Source organism: Ursus arctos, unplaced genomic scaffold (genome assembly GCF_023065955.2).
Source record: "Ursus arctos isolate Adak ecotype North America unplaced genomic scaffold, UrsArc2.0 scaffold_4, whole genome shotgun sequence".
Taxonomy (NCBI): domain Eukaryota; kingdom Metazoa; phylum Chordata; class Mammalia; order Carnivora; family Ursidae; genus Ursus; species Ursus arctos.
Window position 1 is genome coordinate 88,137,785 of NW_026623056.1, and position 21,455 is coordinate 88,159,239.

The 21,455-nt window shown below is 48.1% G+C and overlaps 1 protein-coding gene across 6 annotated transcripts in view; it reads right to left on the minus strand.

Moving 5' to 3' along the window:
- ERG (ETS transcription factor ERG) overlaps positions 1–21,455 on the minus strand; it is a 243,123-nt gene that overhangs the window by 40,197 nt on the left and 181,471 nt on the right. For all 6 annotated transcript variants that reach the window (XM_057306539.1, XM_057306538.1, XM_026502975.4 and 3 more), the window contains one exon: positions 15,469–15,686. In XM_057306539.1, coding sequence (XP_057162522.1) covers positions 15,469–15,686 — 218 coding nt within the window. The remainder of the gene's footprint in view (positions 1–15,468; positions 15,687–21,455) is intronic.

A 21,455-nucleotide genomic window follows, 5' to 3' on the forward strand; every position in this document is an offset into this window, starting at 1 on the left:
GGTGACAGCTGTTTGGAAACACTTGCAGGGAACAGCGACCTGCCATTGTCCTCTCTGTGTGACTCTAAACAGGCTGTCTGCACAGATGCTCAGAGGCCATACCAGCTCGGAAGGCACTCTGCCAGGCATATCCTAGAACGACATTCCTCTTCCAAACTTCAGAATGAAATCCTTGTGTCCAGTTCCAAATCCCTACAGTCGATCTTTCGATATGGAGCTTCGAAGGCTCACCATGGCCCCAGCTGAGGGGCAGGCAGGCCAGGCAGAGAAGGAGGCAGGCGTGGTGTCCTGGGAGGCGGTGGCGGAGAGGCCTCAGCAGCCCGAGGCTGGGATGGGGTGTGCAGCCAGCTCACCGGATGCAGAAAAGGGCCAGCGGCTGACACCCCGGTAACTGTTCCCAGGGCTCCTACTGTTACTAAGGCAGCCATGGTCATTTGGATAAAGACAAACCTGCCTTCTTTCTGCAAATATAGTTAATGAGAATTGAAGGTTATAATATATGGTGAAATATCTAATAGGGGAACCCCAAGTGGAAAATCCAGCTTAACCAGGAAACAGAAAAATATGTCGATGCCTTTTAGAAGGTGAACCCACAGGTCGTTAACTCAAGATCACTGTAGCTGAGGGATCTTGATAATGGGGTTACATCTAAGGTGGATTTCTGGCAGTTGCTTCTCAGGCTCTACATAACATGGGATTTTCATGCTCTTGGAAATCTCTAAATCTCACTGGATGTCAGATTTCCCTCCCAGTGTCTAAGGCTGGAGGTGGAGGGCTCCACTCCAATGAGCTTTTCTTCATCTTCCCCACACCTCACTAGTCGGAGCTCTGCAGCCAACTTGTGGAATCATGGAACTACAGGCCTGCCATGGGCCTGACCTTCGAGTCTGAGAAGGTCAAAACCATCAGAGGCAAAAGGGTATTCTCCGGGTGGGATGGGGCTGGGGTGAGATGGAGAAGTTCATTCAATAGCCAAAGGCATGGCGGGTATCAGGACAGAAAGGGCAGATCGAGGGGCAGTGCCCTGGGAGGAGTTCATTCGGCATCTTCAGAGCTCTGAAAAATCCAAGTTTCTTCCAGCATCACTTGCACCCATGCCTGGTGCTGATGGAGGGAGCTCAGGGCTGCAGATGGGGAAGGAGCAGGTACGTCTATGGGTAAAGGTCATGGTCAGGGTCAGAGGACTAGGGCCCTACCACAGGCCTGGAAAGATGTGGTCCTGTTTCATGGCATCCTCACAGCTGTGCTAACATGAAGGAAATTTAAAAACAAAAACAGTCTGAGTTCCCATGGTGCGGATTTTCTATATTTCCACCGCTGCCTACACATGCATTATTTCCTGCTGATGCTACTTTTCCTGGCTTCAAACACTTATCTCTAGAAGCCCCATCCTAATATCACAACATGGAATGTCTTCACTTGAGACGTAGTTTCCTATCCCTTTGGAAAATTCCATCCGTTGAGCAGAGAGTGAGTGTTTTGGTCTATTTGCCTCAAGGAGAGGAGTTACTAGGGACTGGAGGACAGAGTCTAAAAGATTTGCTTCCTTCAGGAAAAGGCTTTAGACGCCGCTCAGCAAACGAGCGTGACTCCAGCTACAAAGATAAAGTCTAGGTGAGCACTGCAGCTTCACTCATTTGCTCCTCCATTTAGACTGCTTTAATTGAGTGCCTGCTGTATACCAGGCACCCTAAATCTGCTCTTCTCCAGCTAGACAGGTAAGCTTTCCCATCCAGATTTCATTGTAAAACAAAAACAAAAAACAGCCACATGAACCCCTCAGACCTGATTTTCAAAAGCTGCCCCTTCAGAACATCGTATTCTGTTTTAGCTTCGGAGGAAGATAGAATGGAACCATGTTCTTGATCATTTCAAATAGTTTTTGTAAAAACTCTAAGGGAACTCCAGCCCCAAAGAAGGGAGAGGGTCACCGCACCAGCCTCCTACAAGCCGGACTCAAGCAGGTAATCAAGGCACACGGGCCCCACGTGTTCTCACTTCTCAGTCAGTTCCCCTTGTTTATTCTCTTGGGAATTTTAACAGCCCAAGACGAGTGTATATAGGGCTGGGCCCTGTCCTGAGTGCCTAACCATTATTGGTCCTCCCACAGCCTGGGGCAGCAGGCATGGGCCCCATCTCTATTTTTCGGACATGTAAACCGAGTACACAAAAGAGAAGGGGCTTGTTCGGGGTCCAGAGCCAGGAGGGGTCCAAACGAAGACTTGAAGCTGGACAGGCTCACCCACTGTCCACACTTCTAGCCTCCACCAAGGAAAGGGGAGATGCTGTCCTTACAAGGTAAAATAGGCCTTAATTTCAGAAAGGCATTGAGACCTCCCTGACCACGTGTCGCTCTGGTTTAAGGTGTGCATTGCCACATGTGCACAATTCCTACTGTACAACTCATTACCTGGCACAGCAGGTGTGGGGCCCAACCAGGACACGTCTAAAAAAAAAAAACCTAAGTAAGCAGTAGAGACAGCTCCTGGAGTAGAACATTTTTTTCAGAGGCATCTCTTTAAACGCCTATTTAAGGGAAAAAAAAGTCTTAACATGATTCAGAGAACTGACAAGTGTCTATTTAAAAGTCTCCCAGTAAATACATGTTCAGCTTGTGGCCCTGGTGTGATAAGGAAAGCCCCACATTGCAGAAATTTACTGCACTGAAACTCCACGGACCCTGTGCATTCTGAGGTTTGCAAGTTGGCAGGGAGAAACTTCCAGGAACAGTTTGGTATTCCACGGGCAGCAAGCCCTGCCTCGGATAGAGGATCACGTGATCTCTACTGCACCGTGATAGGGATTTGGACGTTCAACGCATTGCTTTTGAAATGCACACAGCAAAGAGCCTCCCTCGAAATACTGTATTCTTAGTATTTGCATATGTGTTTTCCAGCGGTTTCTGTGAAAGTTCTAAGGCAATTCATTAGACACTTGCTAATTGGATAATCATTTGGTGAATATGAAATGTCTCTGTCTTATTGTTCGGGGGATGAATTTCTTTATTGTAAATAGGCATCACTCAAGATATTTCTCTCAACAACTCTTTCTTTTCAGGGCACAGAGAAGTTATTATGCAAATCAAAGTCACAATGAGAGATCACCCCACACCTGTCAGGATGGCTGGTACAGAAAACGAAAGATAATAAATGTTGGCTAGGACGTAGAGAAACTGGAGCCCTTGCACGCTGTTGGTGGGGCTGCAAAATGGTGCAGCTGCAATGAAACAGAGAATGGAGGTTCCTTGCAAGTCTTTAGAAAAGGCAACCATATGACCCAGCAATCTCATTATGCCTATTCATCCGGAAGAATGGAAATCCAAATCTCAAAGAGATATTAGCCTCCTATGTTCATTACAGCACTAGTCACGATGGTCAAGGTGGGGAAGCAACTTAACTGTCCACCCCCGTGGGTGAATGGACAAAGAAAACGTGGTGTATACAACAGTGGAATGCTCGTCTCCTTATATGTAAGTAATGAATCATGGAACTTTACATCAAAAACTAGGGATGTACTGTATGGTGACTAACATAATATAATAAAAAATTATAAAAAATTAAAAAAATAAAAGAAGGCAAGCTTGCAGTCTCTGACAGTGCATGAACACTGAGGACGTGGTGCTGAGTGACAGAAGCCAGGCACGGAACAACAAATGCTTCGGACAAATACTCCACTTTACATGAGGTGTCTAACATGGTCAAACCCAGGGACTTGAAGTGGTTTCCAAGAGCTTAGGGAGAAGAGAAATGGGGAGTTCCTAATCCGCAAGCATCAAGTTTCAGTCAAGCGAGATGAAAAATCTCTTGAGACCTGCTCTGTAATATTCTACGTTTGGTCACCAATAACGTACAACTCAAAATTTGTTGAAAGGGTAGACTTCATGTTTAGTGTTCTTACCACAATAAAATAAAGAAAATTGAGAATTACTGTGTCTTGGGGCACCTGGGTGGCTCAGTCAGTTAAGCATCTGCATTCTGCTCAGGTCATGATCTCAGGGTCCTGGGATCAAGCCCTGTGTTGGGTTCCCCACTCAGTGGGGAGTCTCCTTCGCCCTCTGCCCCTCCTCCTGCTTGTGCTCCTTCTCTCTCACTCTCTCTCTCTCTCAAATAAATAAATAAACAAAATCTTTAAAAAAAAAAAAAAGCATTATTGTGTCTTAACCACATTCTCAAATGCACATTTTCAGCTCTGGGTTTTATTTGTAACCCGAAAACCACCAGTCTTGACAGTCCCACAGAGAGTGTGGCATCAGTGAGAGGGAACAGGAGCTGGGAGGGCAGCTCCCTTCTGTCACAGCAGGAGAAATCCCACATTGAGCTAAGGTCGCCCCGGGAGGGGAAGGCTGGTGCAAAGGGAAGGATTTTGCCAAGGCACCAGACAACAGCTGGGGCGCCATATCACTTCCCAACTCCCCCACCGCCCCCTTGGGGCCACACAGCTTTAAGAGGTTAGTTTCAGCAGCAACCTCACGGGTCTCCCTGGCATGTGGGTGTAATTGTGGTCACACCAGGAAATACAGACATAGTGCAGAAAGCCCTTTCTACCTTCGTGATGAAAAAGATGGGGCATTGGTGCCCTTCTTCAGATAACTGGAGACACACGCCCAGTTAAGTTGACTTGTTGAGCCTCAAAGAACGAACTACTCGTAAAGAGCATTTGGAGAATAAAGTTCATGTGAATCGAGATAATGAGCACTTACTCTAATGACATAATAATATTTCAAATTAACTGTGAAGGGACATGGCAAAGAATATCAAATACATCGGAAACAGCACTAAATTTAAATTCAGATGAGAAGTCAGACATATCCCCTGATCCCACTGGGTTCTCATAGAGTTTCAGAATCAAGGGGCTGTAAGAAGCTCCATTCCCAAGCTCCCAGACATGACTCTCCAGAAGCTACTTAGACTAACAGATGTTTAGTTTGTGTGAACATTTTTCTAAAAAGGAGATTCCATCATTCCAAACTACGTGTAGTTTATAAGCTTGCATACAAGACGACACGATACAAGACAGGTATAAAAATACATACAAGACAAATGATAACATGAATAAACAAATGAATGGAAGTGAATGGAATATAAGGCAGAAAAGTAATTAATCACGACATAATATTAGCACGTTGAGTTGGTTTACTCTTTACAGCTGCTAGTGGTAGGACACCAATTTATCTCTGAGCTTCCTACTAGCCAAAGCAAAGAAGGAAGTGTATCCTGTTACAGTTCAAGGTGTCAGAAACATAAAGGTGAACCAATTACTCAGCAGAAGCAGAAGTTTCTTTCATGGCTTCTCCTGAAGAGAAGTGGGTGATTCAGTAAACAATATCCTTCCCAGTATCTGATCACAGATCCAAAGCATTCCACACAGCGCCAGGGGGCTGGTGACAAAACAGGGTGCTCCAAGCACATAGGACTCAGCTGCTTCGGCTACAGAAATCAAGAGACTACACAGGCTCAGCTAGTCCCCCATACTTGCGATTTCTTGACGCTCTGGAAAGAACTGGCCAACCTAGGAGATCAGGGAAGGGATATCAAGAGTAATGGAAATAATGGAAAGGCAAAAAGATCCTGAGAAATGGAATGCTATCTATCCCAGTTTCCACAATCTCCTATTTCGTGTTTTAAACCCAATAGGCCTCTGAGAGTGCCTAATGTATTGTGGGCAAACAAATATTTACAGACCTTTCTGGATTTGAACCTGAGCTGTTGGGGTCTTGTGTCCAAGTACTTGGCCACCACACTCTAGGACCTCACCTGGTAAGTCCACATGAGTCACTCTCATGGACGTGAAACATAACTGAATGGACCCTCAGAAAACTCCGTTTCATTACTGTTGGGTATTTTCAGAAGGATATCCTGGGAGTGGCCCCAAAGGCAGTCATGGAGAGATTAGCAGATGTGAGCTGAGCAGGGGCAGCCACGTGCAGACAAAGGCAAGGCCTCCAGGGAGAAGCCAAAGATGGCGTGTTGATGTGGACATACGTATGAATTTTGATTAGTCTGTTTTTTTTTAAAAAAAAGGTTGATCATCTCAGTTTCCAGTTGAATATCCAATGCTCCCCCCACAAGACTCGGCACAGTGCACGCTTGGCAGAGATGATGGGCTTACACTGGGGAGCATGGGAGGAAATCCAATGAGAGGTCCCCATGCTAAGAGGCACGGCAGGAATGAAACTGATCCAGAACGTGGGCCCAAGAACTGAGGACCAGGGCAGAAGTTGGACCATCGGGAAAATAGTCCAAGGTTTTAAGATCAAGTGGAACACAGGTGGGGACAAAAGCTTCATTTAGCTGTTGCTATACATAATACCTTATTTTTAAAAGGGGTAACGCACCTGTGAAAATGTCCTGAGAAATTAAAGTTGGGGCTTTGTTTTTGAAAAACAAAATGAACTTGGCATCTGACATTGGTTTTCTCACATCAGAGACTACTTACAGCAGGGAGATTCCATCATGGAAAGAGCCTGCAGTGAACGGCACAGACGTGGCCATTAGCTTGACAAGAATGGAGCCTCAGCCCTGCGCTGTGGTCTGTGCTGTGTGAATGGACCTCATTTATCCAAGAATGTCACCGAACGGCCCCGGGCGACAACCCTGAGCTCACTAGCCACATTAAATCTGTGATTCACTGTCACTTCACAACAGTTAGCCGAGGCGCTAGGGCCTTAGAGAAAGTCCAGGGCAAGTCAAAATCAAATTCGGAACATCAGTACACTTCTTCTAGAAGTTGGTGGAAACAAACCCACAATCCTCTTGAAAATCTACCTACTTTTTCCAGACCCATTCTTCTTATCCCTGAATTCCTCTTGCCCTTAAAGGACAGCTGTCCACTGCCTTGCTCTCTGCCACATGCTTTACTTCCAGATTGATCTTCCCCAAACACAAATCCATGCTGGCTACGTGCGACCTGAGCCCTTCACGGGGCCATAGTGCCTTTGGATAAACCCACACTCCCTAGATTCTCCCCTGGCCCTGGGTCTTCTCAGTTCAGTCACCCCTTTAACCAGTATTTATGGAGCAAGGCTCTCTGCCAGGCCCTGTCCCAGGTGCTAGGGATTCGCACGTGTCCCTGTTCTCCTGGAGTCTGCATTTTGAGTGAAGAAGGCCCCGCTCCCTGACTCCACCTACTCTTGCCCTCCAAGACCACGTTCTCTATCCCGACTCTTATGTGGGTAAGCAGGCTAACGTTACTCCCATGCAGTCTTCAGCTCATCGCTGTTTACTAGAATGTCACTATATTCCCGAATGTTCTCTTCAGTTTACTGGGCGATGAAGCTACGTGAGAGAAACACAAAGGTTTTCTTTGGCAGCTCTGCCCTAAAAGCCCAAAGAGGTCAGTTCTGAGAGAGGGCCCTCCGTGGGAGGCTGGCCCGGGCATGCCTTCCGGGCCTGTCTCAAACCCGAATACCAAAAAACCCTTTTCAGGTGGTTTTCTTCCTAAGAACCCTCAAAGCACATACTTAGTTCTAATCGACCGAACAAACTCCTAATCGAGTTTCATAGCATGAATTGAGGTAAGTCACCACAAAAGGTATTTTCAGGACCCCAGACAAGGAGGGGATTGTCTGGAGGGCGCCGGGGTAATTTGTGGGTCTGTTTTATTTCTGAATCAGAGGCAGTGGAAAAGCTGCTTCAGACCCCTGGCCTGAGTAGTGGGTGGAGCTGGCAGTGATTCATGGAGGGCTCCCCGCTCACACTGAAACTGTAGATGTTTGTCTTTGCAGCTGCGTGTTATTTTTACCCTTACTAAATATGCTGTCTTACACCTGGAATCCCGGCCTCTTCCCTCCAGTCCGGTCCCCTTCCCCTTCTCCAGAGCAGCTGAAGACTCAGTTAATTAAAAAGTCACCACCAACTCCCCAACAGTTAGTTCTTTGTGCCTGAAAGGGGTTTGAAGTTTCCCTGAGTTTCATTATTGAAGTTTTTCTTTCTCGCTACAGCTGAGAACGGATATCAGCGAGATCCTGAAATCTGGGGAGAGCTGCATCCTTTTGGGATTCATCATTTGGAAATAAAATAGTCTATAGAATAGGATCTCTATAAACAGTTACATGCTCAGGATGAGATGTGGCATATTTTCTACCTTGGGAATTGTCTTTTTTGTTTGTTTTTTTGTTTTTGTTTTTTGCTCGAAACACTTTCATTTCTCCGAGAGGAAAGAATTAAGCCCAATAGCCACCAAGGTGCTTCAGTTTTTTTATTTCCATAACAGGCTATGTAAATTCTCGTTAACCAAAATGATTTCACTTTCAAGATAGAAAATGCCAAAGCACACTGGAGGAGATAATGCTAAGTGAAATAAGTCAAGCAGAGAAAGACAACTATCATATGATTTCTCTCATCTATGGAACATAAGAACTAGGATGATCAGTAGGGGAAGAAAGGGATAAAGAAAGGGGGGGTAATCAGAAGGGGGAATGAAACATGAGAGACTATGGACTATGAGAAACAAACTGAGGACTTCAGAGGGGAGGGGGGTGGGGGAATGGGATAGACCGGTGATGGGTAGTAAAGAGGGCACGTATTGCATGGTGCACTGGGTGTTATACAGAACTAATGAATCATTGAGCCTTACATTGGAAACCGGGGATGTACTGTATGGTGACTAACATAATATAATAAAAAATCATTAAAAAAAAAAAAAGAAAATGCCAAAGCAGTCCCCCTCTGCCTCTGCCAACACCCACAGTGACCCGATGGGATTACCATGCGTCATAATGGGGAGCGGGGCCCCTAGGCTCTCTTCCCTGCAAAATGGCGCCCATCCACTTGACATCCCAAGAGATGGCAAAGAGAGTAATGAGTGGCTGCTGAGGAGAGGGCAGGAGGAAAGGTCTGCTCCAGACAGAGAAGCAACAGCAGAGTCTGTCTCCCTCCTGACCTTTCCCTGAGCAAGACTCTCTCGGCCCGTGTCTCATTTTTGCCGCCCCACGAACTGACATCTGTACAGACTCAAGGCCCCTTACGAGCAGGACAAGCTATTACTAACTGACCTCACTATCGCCGTCCGGAAAATTCACTAGCTTGCAAGTCTCCAACACGGAGCCACCCACACCTTGGAAGATGGCCGACCTTAATGAGGAGGCATCTCGTATGCCAATCTGATTCAGAACCCGGAGGCAGAAAGGAGCAAATGTGATTGTCGCTGTGGATGTCACTGTCCTACCATAATACTTGAAGTCTTACAGGAAGTGTAGGAAAATACACATTAGGTCAAATCTCAACAAGCAAAGTTGACAGGCATGGAGAGAGAGCAGTCCCAGCAAAGCACTTTCAAGTATCAAATATCGAGTGTTGCATGTCAAATGAGGGAACGTGGCATGAAAAGACCTTCAGCCGAGTTTCCGTTCTGTAGGCGGCTGCTGGGCACAGCTCAACACGACTGACATGCGGGGTCCAAGAACCATCCCCATCCTAACACGGAGACCTTTTTTATTTTTAATGTCCCCCCAGCGAGTATTTCCTGAGAGCCACCGATACGCTTGGATGGCAAGTCCCTTCATCATGCTTACAATTTTTAACATGTGGTTTTGTTTGGAGACATCTCACGAGCGTAATGTGAGGGCGAGTCCAGGTAAAGTGACCCGCTGTAATAAACTCAAACGAGGGGCAAGTCAGTGGTTTGCGAGTGTGAACTATCTGCAAGAAATCAAAATGGTCAGGGTTTGGAGGTAACGCCTCTGAGACAGAACGGTTAGCTCATCTGTCCCGTGGAGGAAACCCCACTGTCCCTGCCAACACAGGAGAGCTGTGTGGCTAAAGGAAGTGGCCTGGGGGAGTGGAGAGGGGCCCAGGCCTGCAGGCGCTCCTTGTCTCAGGCAGACAGACCTCCAGGGAACAGACCAACTCCACACGTTGTATTCTTCCAGACCCTTCACTCTGCAGGCCACTCGTTTTTCACCTCCCTGGATCCTGCACCAGAGCAGTGGTTCTCAGACCGGTGAGCATGGGAACCCCCAGAGGCTCATTCAAACACAGAGTGCGGGGCTCCATCCCAGAGTCTTGTCTGATTCAGCAGGTGCAGGACGGGCCCGAGAATCTAACAGCTCTCGCTGGGGCTGATGCTACTCATCCTGGGGCTTGACTTCGAGACTCACCGCACCAGGGAACCCGCACCCAACCGACTCAAGTGAGAAGTTAAGGACCCCAGGTGGTTTGGGGGTGGGGCTGGGGCAGGATTCACAGCACAGCATACAAATCCAGTATGTTCCAGCCACGATGAGATTCCAGGTGGGCCCACATGGGATCTTCCTCACCTGTTTAAGAGATGTCCAACACAACACGCCTGAGCCCCGGCTGACCCTCGGAGTCCAAGATCCATAGATGCCATAGAACAGCGGCTCTGCCCACGTCCTGCCTGCCTGCTCATGGGGCAGTTTTGTTCTGGACACGTGTGCGTGTGCGTGCGTGCGTGCGTGTGCGTGTGTGTGTGATTTCTTGGCCTATCTTGCCTGTCTCTAGTGGCTTCAGCTTAGCAACCTCACAGCAAATTAAGGCCATCAGCAGGGGGCTCGCTTAGAGGCTGGGCCAGCAGCGAACCCCCCCCAGGGCCCCTTGACTGTGCACGGACTCTTCTGCGCTATGTGAACACTTGGGGGTTTCTCGAGTGGCAGGCTGGAGCGTAGAAAGGGGGAAGGCAGGGTGGTCATGGACTCCTGAGGCTGAGAAATGATGTCCTGTGTCTACACAGCGTGCCGTGAGATTCGTGTCTGCGAGAACCGTGCCCTCTGATACAGCTGCAGCCAAGCCAAACCCACAACGGCTTCCCTGTTGGCTCACAAAGCGGTGGTTCCCTTCTCTCCTGTTTTCCTTGTATTATTTTTTATAGAGCGCTATTATAACGGCAACAGATCTCATTTCACCACTTGGATCTCATTTCAGGAGCTTGTGAGCACATAAGGGCTGAGGTTTTGTAGAATTCCATCCTCCCTCCTCCCAAAGCACTTGGTCTTTTCCTCCTACGGGTAACCGATGGATCAGGGCAGAGAGGACCATCCCAAGGGTGGTATTCTATGCAACAAGGAGCTGGGTCAGATTCAGGCAAGACCCAAGCTACAGAGTGCTCCTGTCCTGGGCGGGGGGGGGGGGGGGGCGTCTTTGTGGAAGAGCAATGGGGGGCTGCAAAGGGAACAGCTCACAAGTTGCAGCCAAAGTGCAGTTTTTGACTTAGGTAAATTCTCCTTGAACTTGACTTCAAGAGGCGCGTGTGCCACATAAAAGTCCACCACACGAAAGCTCACAGCAGTAACAATCAGAAAAGGCTGCTGAGCTGGGAGCCAGGAGGGATACTTCTTTTCTTGCTTCTGTCTCTAACTCCCTGGCCCAACTAGCCTGAGGCTTCTGCGTCAGGGGAGCTGGTGGGGAGGTGGCCGTGGTCTCTGGAAAGATTTTGGGAGTTCAGGAGCTACACCATGGTCCCTGGTGCCCATGCCCTCCTCCACAGTGTCTCCGCCACAAAATCTGCAGGGCAGCACCCCTGTCTCCACGACTCTGCCTCTGACCCCGACACCTCAGGTAGGGCTGGTACTGCCAGGTGCCCAACCAAGGTCTCCAGAAGGAAAGCAGCATGAACACAGGTCCAGGGCCTCTTGTCTGGAGCTGGAACGGACGTGTGCAAGTATCACGCAGTGAGTCAGCAAACCCTGCAGGTCTGATCCACAGCCGTCTTCTATCTGCTGGGGCCTCTAGATGAAATAAGCTGTAGCTACGCTGGTGGATTTTGAGTGTCCCCTTCCCCCATGCCCCTTCAGGCAGCGTGTCATGTTCTGAAGAACAGACTCTGCCTGGCCACCCGCCTCTCAGTACTCTGCTAGGTCCCAGTGAACTACGGATCTGATGTCCCACCACTCTACCATTTCCCATCCAGCCAGGCTGAGCTGCTTAGTGACAAGGAACTGGCCACCCCATAGGACCCTTGGTTCAGAGGTTGGAAAGGAATGGCTCCACCAACCACTGACCAGCACAGGGTCTGGGAGCACCAGGTGTGGCCAAGTTTCCTGTGTCCATCTGGCCAAGGCATCACACCCAATGACTTAACCCAACACTAATCAGGGTGTTGCTGTGAAGATGTTGCACAGATGCTGTTAACACCTATCATGCACTGACATTAAATAAAGGCAATCATCCTTAATACTGTGGGTGGGCCTCATCTAATCCGTTGACGGTCTAAAGAGGAAACACTGAGCTCTCCCTAAGGCAGTATCCACTCCAGCCTGAGGTTGCAGCCTGCCAGCCTGCCCTGCAGGTCTCAGACTTGACAGCCCACACAACTGCAAGAGCCAATTCCTTGAAACAAGTGCCTAGCCTATCTGTGGTTTCTCTGGAGAACTCAATGGACACACCAGGCCGGCCCCACACAACTCCAGCAGACAGCTGAGCGTGGGCAAGGGTTAGCAGGAGCACTGTATCAGTGTCTACTACAGAAAGGATCCACGCATGTCACCCTCCTCTCTCTTGGGGGTGGGTAACGATGACACTTGGTGACCAGCTGACATCTGCATCAGAGCTCAACTCCACAAATCCTTGGAGCTCCTGAAGCCCCTCCCCCCATTTCACACCCGGCCTGCCACTTTCCATCAAGGAAGCATATGGCCCTTGATCAAAGGTAGATGGAGTCAGCTGTGCTCTCCTCACAGACGGCACCCGCCAAACCTACCACCATGGATCAGAGAGGAAGACAAGGATTGTAAGACTGGACCTGCCTTTAAAACTCCTGTGATGGGAACATTCGGAGCTATCCTAGAATTTTGTGAGGGCCTGAGAGAGGAGGGTAGTGAGGTTTCCATTGTTCCATCACAAGAAAACTGATCAGTTCCTCCAAAAACAATTGCATTTCCCGGAAAAGAGACCCACCTTTGCACCTGAGAGGAGCCACCAAAGGGCCTGCCCCCATCGGCCCGGCTGAGGAATGTGGGAGAAGCTTCCTAGGAGCCCTGTCCTTCTTGGGGGCCCAGCTCCTTGGCCAGGCTCGGTGTTCCCATCCCAAATCCCTGTGGGGACCTCCTCAGTCTGGGAAGGCTGGCCCATGGCCCCAGCCAGGCAGCAAGTGCACTGGCTACTGACGGGAAGCACAAGCCTGCCTGGAAGGAAATGGCATCCACGTCTCCTGCAAGACAGCAGGCTTCTCCTATTTACATGCCTGTTAAATTCAGGGAGAGCACAGCGGGAACAAGAGAAGGTTTTGTTTCTGTGACACCATCCTCACATCCTTGCTCGGTCTCCTTCTGAGGCTGCTAAATCCAGGCTGGCAATTCCTAGAGCTGGCTGAAGGCCAGGCTCTGGAAACAAGGGCCAGGACACGGGTCGCTCTGCTCATGGCCGCCTGCAAATCACCTCAGCGCCTTTGTCCGAAGCGTTCTCTCTCGCTGTCTCCCACACACAAGGTCTCTCTAACACACACACACACACACACACACGCACACGCACGCACACGCACACACACGTGCACACACACGCACACGCACACGCACACGCTGATGTATTCCCTGCAGCTAGCCTTGGAAGGAGTGCTAAGTACTCTCCGTGCTCACAGCATGATGACCAGTTAACGAGCCGTGGAAACATTCTATTGGATAGATAAGGTTACCTGTGAAATAGGGACATGTAACCATCAATGGGCCAGGACTCAGCTATCCTGGACCCTTTGATGGCATTTTCTACCAAGGTCCTTCTGCCCTCTTGGGACTCTAGGAATTACTGCCTTGCTGGGCCTGCCTTGGCTTGAATTGCTTTAAAGGACCGGCATCGTGGCAAGATTCAACACCAGAGTCACCGTTCCCATTTTCCAGAAGCAGCCAGAGGCACCGAGGGCATGGACTTCTTGGAGCCGGGGAAATCTCTGACATCTGCCGTCTCCCTGTTTGGCACGTCAGCCTCACCTCAACATTCCCGCTAAGGGACTGTGACTTGGCACGTTCGTCCACTACAAGCTGACGCAATAGTTTCCAGCGCTTATAAAACATAACAATTATAAAAAGTGCATTTAGCATTAGATATATAGGTAGCAAAAAGGGCTTATTATACTTGCAACAGAGTGGAAAATGCACTGGGTGTGGAGTCAAACACCCCTGGTTTGAATCCAGGTGTTTTAAACTATGATCTTGACTTAGCCAGAAAAGCCTCAGTTTCCTCTTCCATCGAATGGGGATGAGCCTTCCTCACGGGGCTCCTTGGAGGACTGACAGCTTGCTGGATCTAAAAGGGCTTTGTACGTGATACAACACTAGCCAGTGTGAGCTCTTCTTATTACTCCACGTCAGATTGTGCAACATTAAAGAGACATTATCCTGGGGCGCCTGGGCGGCTCAGTTGGTTACACATCCGACTCTTGATTTCAGCTCAGGTCATGATCTCAGGGTCCTGGGGTCGAGCCCCACCTTGGGCTCTGTGCTCAGGGGAAGTCTACTTGAGATTCTCTCTCTCTCCCTCGATTCCTGCCTCTTCCCCTGCTCACCTTTTCTCTCTCTCTCTAAAATGAATAAATACATCTTAAATTTAAAAAAAGGAAGAAGAAAGAAATTATCCTTTCTTTGTCCTGAGATTTTAAATTCTTTGTGAATATATCTGGGGTATTATATCATCATTAAAATCAACTTTACAGGGGCCCCTGGGTGGCTCAGTAGTTAAGCGTCTGCCTTCTATTCGGGGCGTGATCCTGGGGTCCTGGGGTGGAGCCCCGCATCGGGCTCCCTGCTCTGCTGGGAGCCTGCTTCTTCCTCTCCCACTTCCCCTGCTTGTGTTCCCTCTCTCACTGGCTGTCCCTCTCTCTCTGTCGAATGAATAAATAAAATCTCTAAAAATAAATAAATAAAATAAAATCAACTTTACTTTTCAAACCCACAGCTGATGAAATGCTTTGGAGTGTCAGGGGCTGTCCTGCATTTGATAATACTTCTGTGTGACAGCAGCATTATCGTGACAAACTCGGGAAAGTTAATACTTATACAGGCCATCAGAGCTGGGTTTTAAGTATAAGTAGAGATGAGAAGAAACAGTGTGTATGAAGAGAAGGGGACAGAGGAGGGAGAGGTGGGGGGTGGAGGCCATATGAAGCAGACCCGTCCGCCAAGTCATATGGCCTGGACATATGCTGCGCTGCTTGGCCACTAGCTGACACTCTCCCTCCATAAAAACCTAAGACAGCATTATTTTCTAGGCAATAAAAACCTCAGAGATGAATTCTGCCATATGTGGGCACGGCCCCCTCCCACAGAGCCCTCGTGCCTGGGAAATAGAATTGAACACCACATCTTCAAAGAGAGTTCTTGGTAAATATACTACTGGTTTTACAACCTCTATCCTCAACGCAAACCACTGCAGAACACATTTTCTCAGCAGTGCCCGATGTTACCGTGCCATGGCCTTGCTTTCTGAAACAATCTTTGGAGAAACGTGACTAATTTCCACTTTGCCTTCTCAGGGGACAGGAAAACAAGAAGTCCGGGAGAACAGGAGGCAGGGGTCTCCTTACCTGGAGCCATTCACCTGGTTAGGGTTACATTCCATCTTGATGGTGACCCTGGCTGGGGGTTGAGACAGCCAGTCCTGCTGAGGGACGCGTGGGCTCATCTTGGATGTCTGTCCATAGTCGCCGGAGGAGGACGCGGTCATGTCCGTCTTAGCCAGGTGTGGCGTCCCGTAGGCACACTCAAACAATGACTGGTCCTCGCTCACAACCGATAACGCTTCCTGAATGCCCAAAGAAACACACATTCAGGACACGCCGAAGGACGGTCATGTTTCAAAGAGCTGCTGACTCTAGAGTCATTTCTAACTGGGGACCACAGTTGCGGGAACCTTCATGGTATCCATGTCTACGTCTGAGAAGAAAAAAGTAGCTGGTTTTCTTCCCTCCAGACTCTAGCAGTTGGAACCGGCCAGCCCACAAAAACTTTCCTGCGGGTCTCCGAGCATCCCCGGCTTGACTGCAGCCGTGCAGATAATACCCACTTTAATCTCAACTCAAGGAAGTGGAATTTCAAAGGTCTTAGAAGACATTCAATTGCGTGTGTCATTATTTGACAAATGCAATCTATAATTCAAGCAGACAGGGCACAGAATGGCCACGGAGATTAAAAAAAGAAATGGGACGGCAAAACCGCCACGTTCCCAGGAGATTTTAAAGAAGACGCACTTAGAAGAAGAGTAAGGGGACATGGAGCCCGGAGGACAAACGTACAAAGATACGAGTTTTTTCCTCGAAGTTATTAGCTGAAATAGAGTTTTGAGGGATGCTTCCATGATGGCAAACATCTGGATGATAAATGAACCAGAAAAAAAAAAAAGCTGTGAATTATCCAGATGCTTCCAAATACCAGGATGTTTAAAATATCTGGACCCCTGACTAGCTCTTTTTCTCCTTTATTTGCTGTTCATATCTTTGGTCCTTTGCATGAGTTGGTGGAAAGAAAACAGAGATTCCTTATGTTGGATCATTAACTCCTCTGGGGCTCGAAGTCCCACAAACAGTTAGCCTATGGCTACGCTTATATATTCTACGGCCAAATCAGCAATAGCAAATTAGATGTGGAAATTTCAACGACTTGAATGATAGACCAGTGTAGCGGAAGAACTATGAGATGATCCAATTTTGGTTTCTATCACAGAAAAAAAAAATCCGTGTGATAGCTCATTTTTATTTGAGCCCTTTGCCATCCTCAGTGTGGCTACTAACCCCTGAGAAGCAAATGCTGCCCAGGTCATACTTAAAAAAAAAAAAAAAGAAAAGAAAATTGTGATACTGGGGGGACTGTGGAGAACTTCAGTTCTCACCCCCAAATGAGAAAATGTGAGATCCAGAAAGGTCCAGAACTCACCCTGAAGTGAGCTGTGGAATTAGGGACACGTCCGACTGGTGTTTTATCATCCACTCCCTCGGGCTCCGAAGATGCCTTTCTTACATTTATTGGTTTGGGATATTGTTACATTAGCACTCTCTTCTTCCTCAAGTTGATATTTAAATAGATAAGGACGCTCCCTGTTAGTCACAGAGCCTTAGGAAGCAGCCTTTCTAAGATACAGACCTCCCGCCTCCTTACCCAGAAGTAGCAGGATCTTTAGGAAACCCATGCAATTTCACGAAGCATCCCTCCAAACCCAGTGTGCACTCTGCCACCCGACCCCTCACCTACCCAAGGACTAACGTCACAAACACATGAACTTCAAGGCCAGACGCACTGCACTAGGAACCAGCGAGTAGGAAGAGCCACAAGGACAGTGCTCCGGCCCCCAGAGCACGGCCAGGTGCCTGTGCATATGTAACACCCCGCCACCCCCAACTGCTTAAAATCCCTCAAATCACTGCATGTGACCCTTGGGGCAAGAGTAAGCTGGCAGTGGAACCGGTAACACAAAAGGACAGGTTGTGCCAGCCAGACAGCCAGGATCAGACACTAGGAAGGAAAAAACCCCACAAAACTAAGACATCTTTGAATACAAGGCAAAACCAAACACCGCACCCGCCGACAGCAACAATACAAGGCAACAGCCCCGAATCTCAGTGTGTAGCGTGGGGCACGGGAGGCGTCAGGGCAACTTAAAGATGTGGCTCTCTCCAGCGGTCACAAGGGGAGAGAAGGAATCTCAGGAATCTAAACTTCCAGACCTGGGCGTGAAAGTGCAATCCGTGTCGCTGCACAAACCTGGTGCAGGAGTGCTCTTTGATAAAGACATAAACCAAACCTTATATACTGTTTGCAGAACAGAGTCTCCCTGCCCCTAGCAGCGCCAGACGGAAAGGTTTCGCACGCTCAGAACGGGAGACAAGGCTGACAGCCGCCCCCTCCCCCCCGCCTGGTCCCGCAGACTCCCACCCTGGCTCCGAGGGGGATAATACACTACGTCATGTTCGCATCGCCTCCCTGTGAAGAGAAACATGAATAAACGGGCGATTGATCTCAGAACTTGGCAGAAACAGGTGAGCTGTAGGGGACAGCCCCAGTTTTAAATTAACAAGTGAAAACGAAAAAGATTTTCGCAACAGAAAGTGTCACAACGTCAAAATAGTAGTAGACCTCCAAGATAAAGCAGGGTATTCTTGCAAACCCTTCCAATGACCAAATCAATGGAGCATAAGGTTTTAAAAGTAGACCGAAGTCCCAGAACTAAGACAAGGCTCCAGTGTGTGTTTGGAGAGGGAGGAACCCGTTCTCACATCTGGCAAAGCATTATTTCGGCACATGGTTTTCTAAAGAAAGAAATCAAAGTTAATTGAGATCGATTTAGGGAAAAAAAAAACTTACAAAGCTAAAGATAAGGGAGACACACATCTTTTCTTCATAGCTTAAAATTCTCCTCAAAGTTAACCTTGCATAAAAAATGAGAAAGGTGGTGTGATTCAGAATATCAAAGGTTGCTTTCGTTCGCTAGAGGAGAAAGAGCCCAGAGTGAGGGAGCTTCAGGATAAACATCTCAAGAAGAGTAAAATGTAATCCACATTCTGGAAAGATGGTGCAATAAAAAAAATAATAATAAGCATGCCCCAAAGTGATTATAACTAACCCAAGAGTGCCGAACACCTAGAATTAAGGTACAGGTCAGGAAAAGGAAACACACAAAATCAATCTCTCTCTCTCTTTCATTCTCTCTCTCTCTCTCTCACACACACACACGCACGCACGCACGCCCATGTAGCCCATTTTAATAATGCGGGGAGTAAAAAGAAGCCGAAGGGTGATTTTCGGAGACCTACTTTTGCAGGAAAATCACTAGAATTAACTGCTGCTCTCCCTAAGAAAACAAGCCGCAGACGCCACAGACCAGCAGCATCTGTCCGTCCATTAGACTTAGCTATATTATGAGACGCGGGCTTCGTCATCCCTTTGGGTCGATATGAATGACAAAGGCTATCGCATAGGATTCTCCCGCCCCGGCAGCTCTGGGACTTCAAAGCGGGAGAGGCTCTGCCCAGTAGGATTAAAACCAGAACGGAGCTCTGAACACGGGCTGGTAACCAGGAACACATGAATCCCTCAACTCCAGCTCGGCAAGGGACTTCTGGCCTTGATTGACGCTGTCCCTGCTTCCCAGCCTGCCGCCTGGCTTCCCTCCTCGTCCGTGGCCATCTCACCTACCTACCTGCCTACCTGCCAAGGTGTCGGCAGATGCCTTAGTTAACATGTATAGGTTAGGCTCTCAGAACCTTCGGCCCCGCGCGGGGCTGGGGAAACTGCTTTGGTTGCTTTATAGCAGAGAACTCAAAAAAAAGTCAAAACCTGGCAGAACCATGGCATCATAATTTAATATGCCTGCCTCTATGTTACTATAAAAAGACCTGAACTTTAGATTGGTGTGTGCTAGTGTGTGGGGGTGTTTTCTCTGTAGCTCCTGGAAAGTTGGGATAGTCCGATGTGGCAAGTGGCAGACTACCAATGTCATTTTTTACGAACTTGTGAGACACACATAAATTCTAAGCAAATTGCCCCCAAACTAACGGTGCTGCTGTGTTAGTACTCGAGTGTTTATTATTTCATATGAATACCGAATACACCAATCACATACAAGGCCCATTCCTTTGGATCTTGGTCATGGGACAACCGTTGACGGATAGTTCCAGAAAGTGGGGGAGTTCTCAATTAGATGATATTTCATAGTGTGAGACTAAAATTTGATTTATTTTCAAGGAACTACATGTGGGTACAGTGAAGGATCCAAATGCTGAGATTAAAAAGACAGTAATAAAAAGTCGAATGCACCTTGTAAAGGCACTGACATTTTCGGCAAAAGACGTCAGGGATCCTGAAGCAGATGAATTCCTTTCTGTAACAGATGAATATTTGTGAGAGGCTCCTATAGTTCCAGTACAAGAATTAGAAAACGGGGTCTGGGCTCCTATTTGCTTCAGATTTGTGACCCCCATGGTTAAAAGTTCTATATTGCTAATCCAGAGAACCCCTAGTACTTGGATTTCCCTGAAATCTGGGCTTGACGTGGAAGTGAGTCCCAGAATGAGCAGCTCTCTTTCATGGCTGGAGCCCAGTGAAGCCCACGGAGGGACACGGTCCTTCCATGGTTTTCAAAAACCCAGAAGACAGCCGGAACTCAACGTCCACAGAACTGGATTCCCAAACCCATCTCCAGCTTCCTCAAGGGTCATGTGCCTCCGATAGTTCGGAAAAACAAGTGGAAAGACTAAATGGAGCGAGCACGCTGAGTAACATGATGGTCGTGCTCTAGAAAACATTCTTAAAGACGTCGCCGCTGTCACAACATAGTGTCCGATCCAGAGAGCCCGTGTCATCTAAAATCAGGAGCCTGCCTCTTCCACGGGGCTTCTCAGCCCATTACAACCCAACACAAAGCTCGTCCTTCAACTTCTCCCACACAGAGCCAAGGAGAATTTGCGCATCACGTAACTCCACCCCTGCCAGGAGTAAGAGATCTTTTCGCCACTTTCTCTGGACTCACAAACAGCTGATCCATCACAGAATACCCGGGTTGCCCTGTTCATGAAGCACTTTGCATGCATATCTTTTTTTTTTTTATGTTTTTTTATTATATTATATTAGTCACCATACAGTACATCCCTGGTTTCTGATGTAAAGTTCGATGATTCATTAGTTGCGTATAACACCCAGTGCACCATGCAATACGTGCCCTCCTTACTACCCATCACCGGTCTATCCCATTCCCCCACCCTCTCCCCTCTGAAGCCCTCAGTTTGTTTCTCAGAGTCCATAGTCTCTCATGCTTCATTCCCCCTTCTGATTACTATCTGTTTAAAGCCTACGTCACTGACTTTCAGATACGCCATTTTTCAGTTTCCCGGCTCTGAAATCTGGATACATCTTACAGTACGTGGCGCGCCATAGTTCATGGGCAGCACGTCTTCCTCCTCGCTGGCAGATGAGATAGTGGTTCATTTTATAACCAGTGGCATCTGAAATCTATGAAAAATGGTCATTCGGTTCTGACAATAGTCCCGTAAAGTCAGTCGTCTTTCCTGGATGAGAAAGCGGGATTGAGAAGAAGAGTGAGGTCAGTAGTGCAGACCAGACAGAAGCAGGGTCCAGGGCCCTGTGTCCTAAGGCTGCACCCTCACCGCTGCCTGGACCTTATGAGAAGGAAGGAGAGGTCTAATGGAGGTCACGTACAGAGTGCTTCCCGACCCGGTCTTGTCAGGGCCATGGAAAGAGCAGAGCTGTTATCATAGATAAGAGAGGGAACCTTCTAGAAAGAGAGGGTGTAGAAGGAAGAGATGGGAGGGGGTGAGGCAATAAATGCCCAGAATCCCAGGATTTAGGACAGAATTGAAGTATCAGCAGAAGATGGAAATGAACCCTCTAAGTCCAACAGACTCTCCCATGAACTTAAAAGCTACACAGCCATCAGGCCCTAGATACGTTCGGTATTTCTTACATAATCAACATAGCTGTTCTTTTCTTTGGTCAACCAGATTATTCAGACTCAAACTGATGGTCGCGTATTGGGATGCATTCATCGTGGCTGGATGCCAGACTT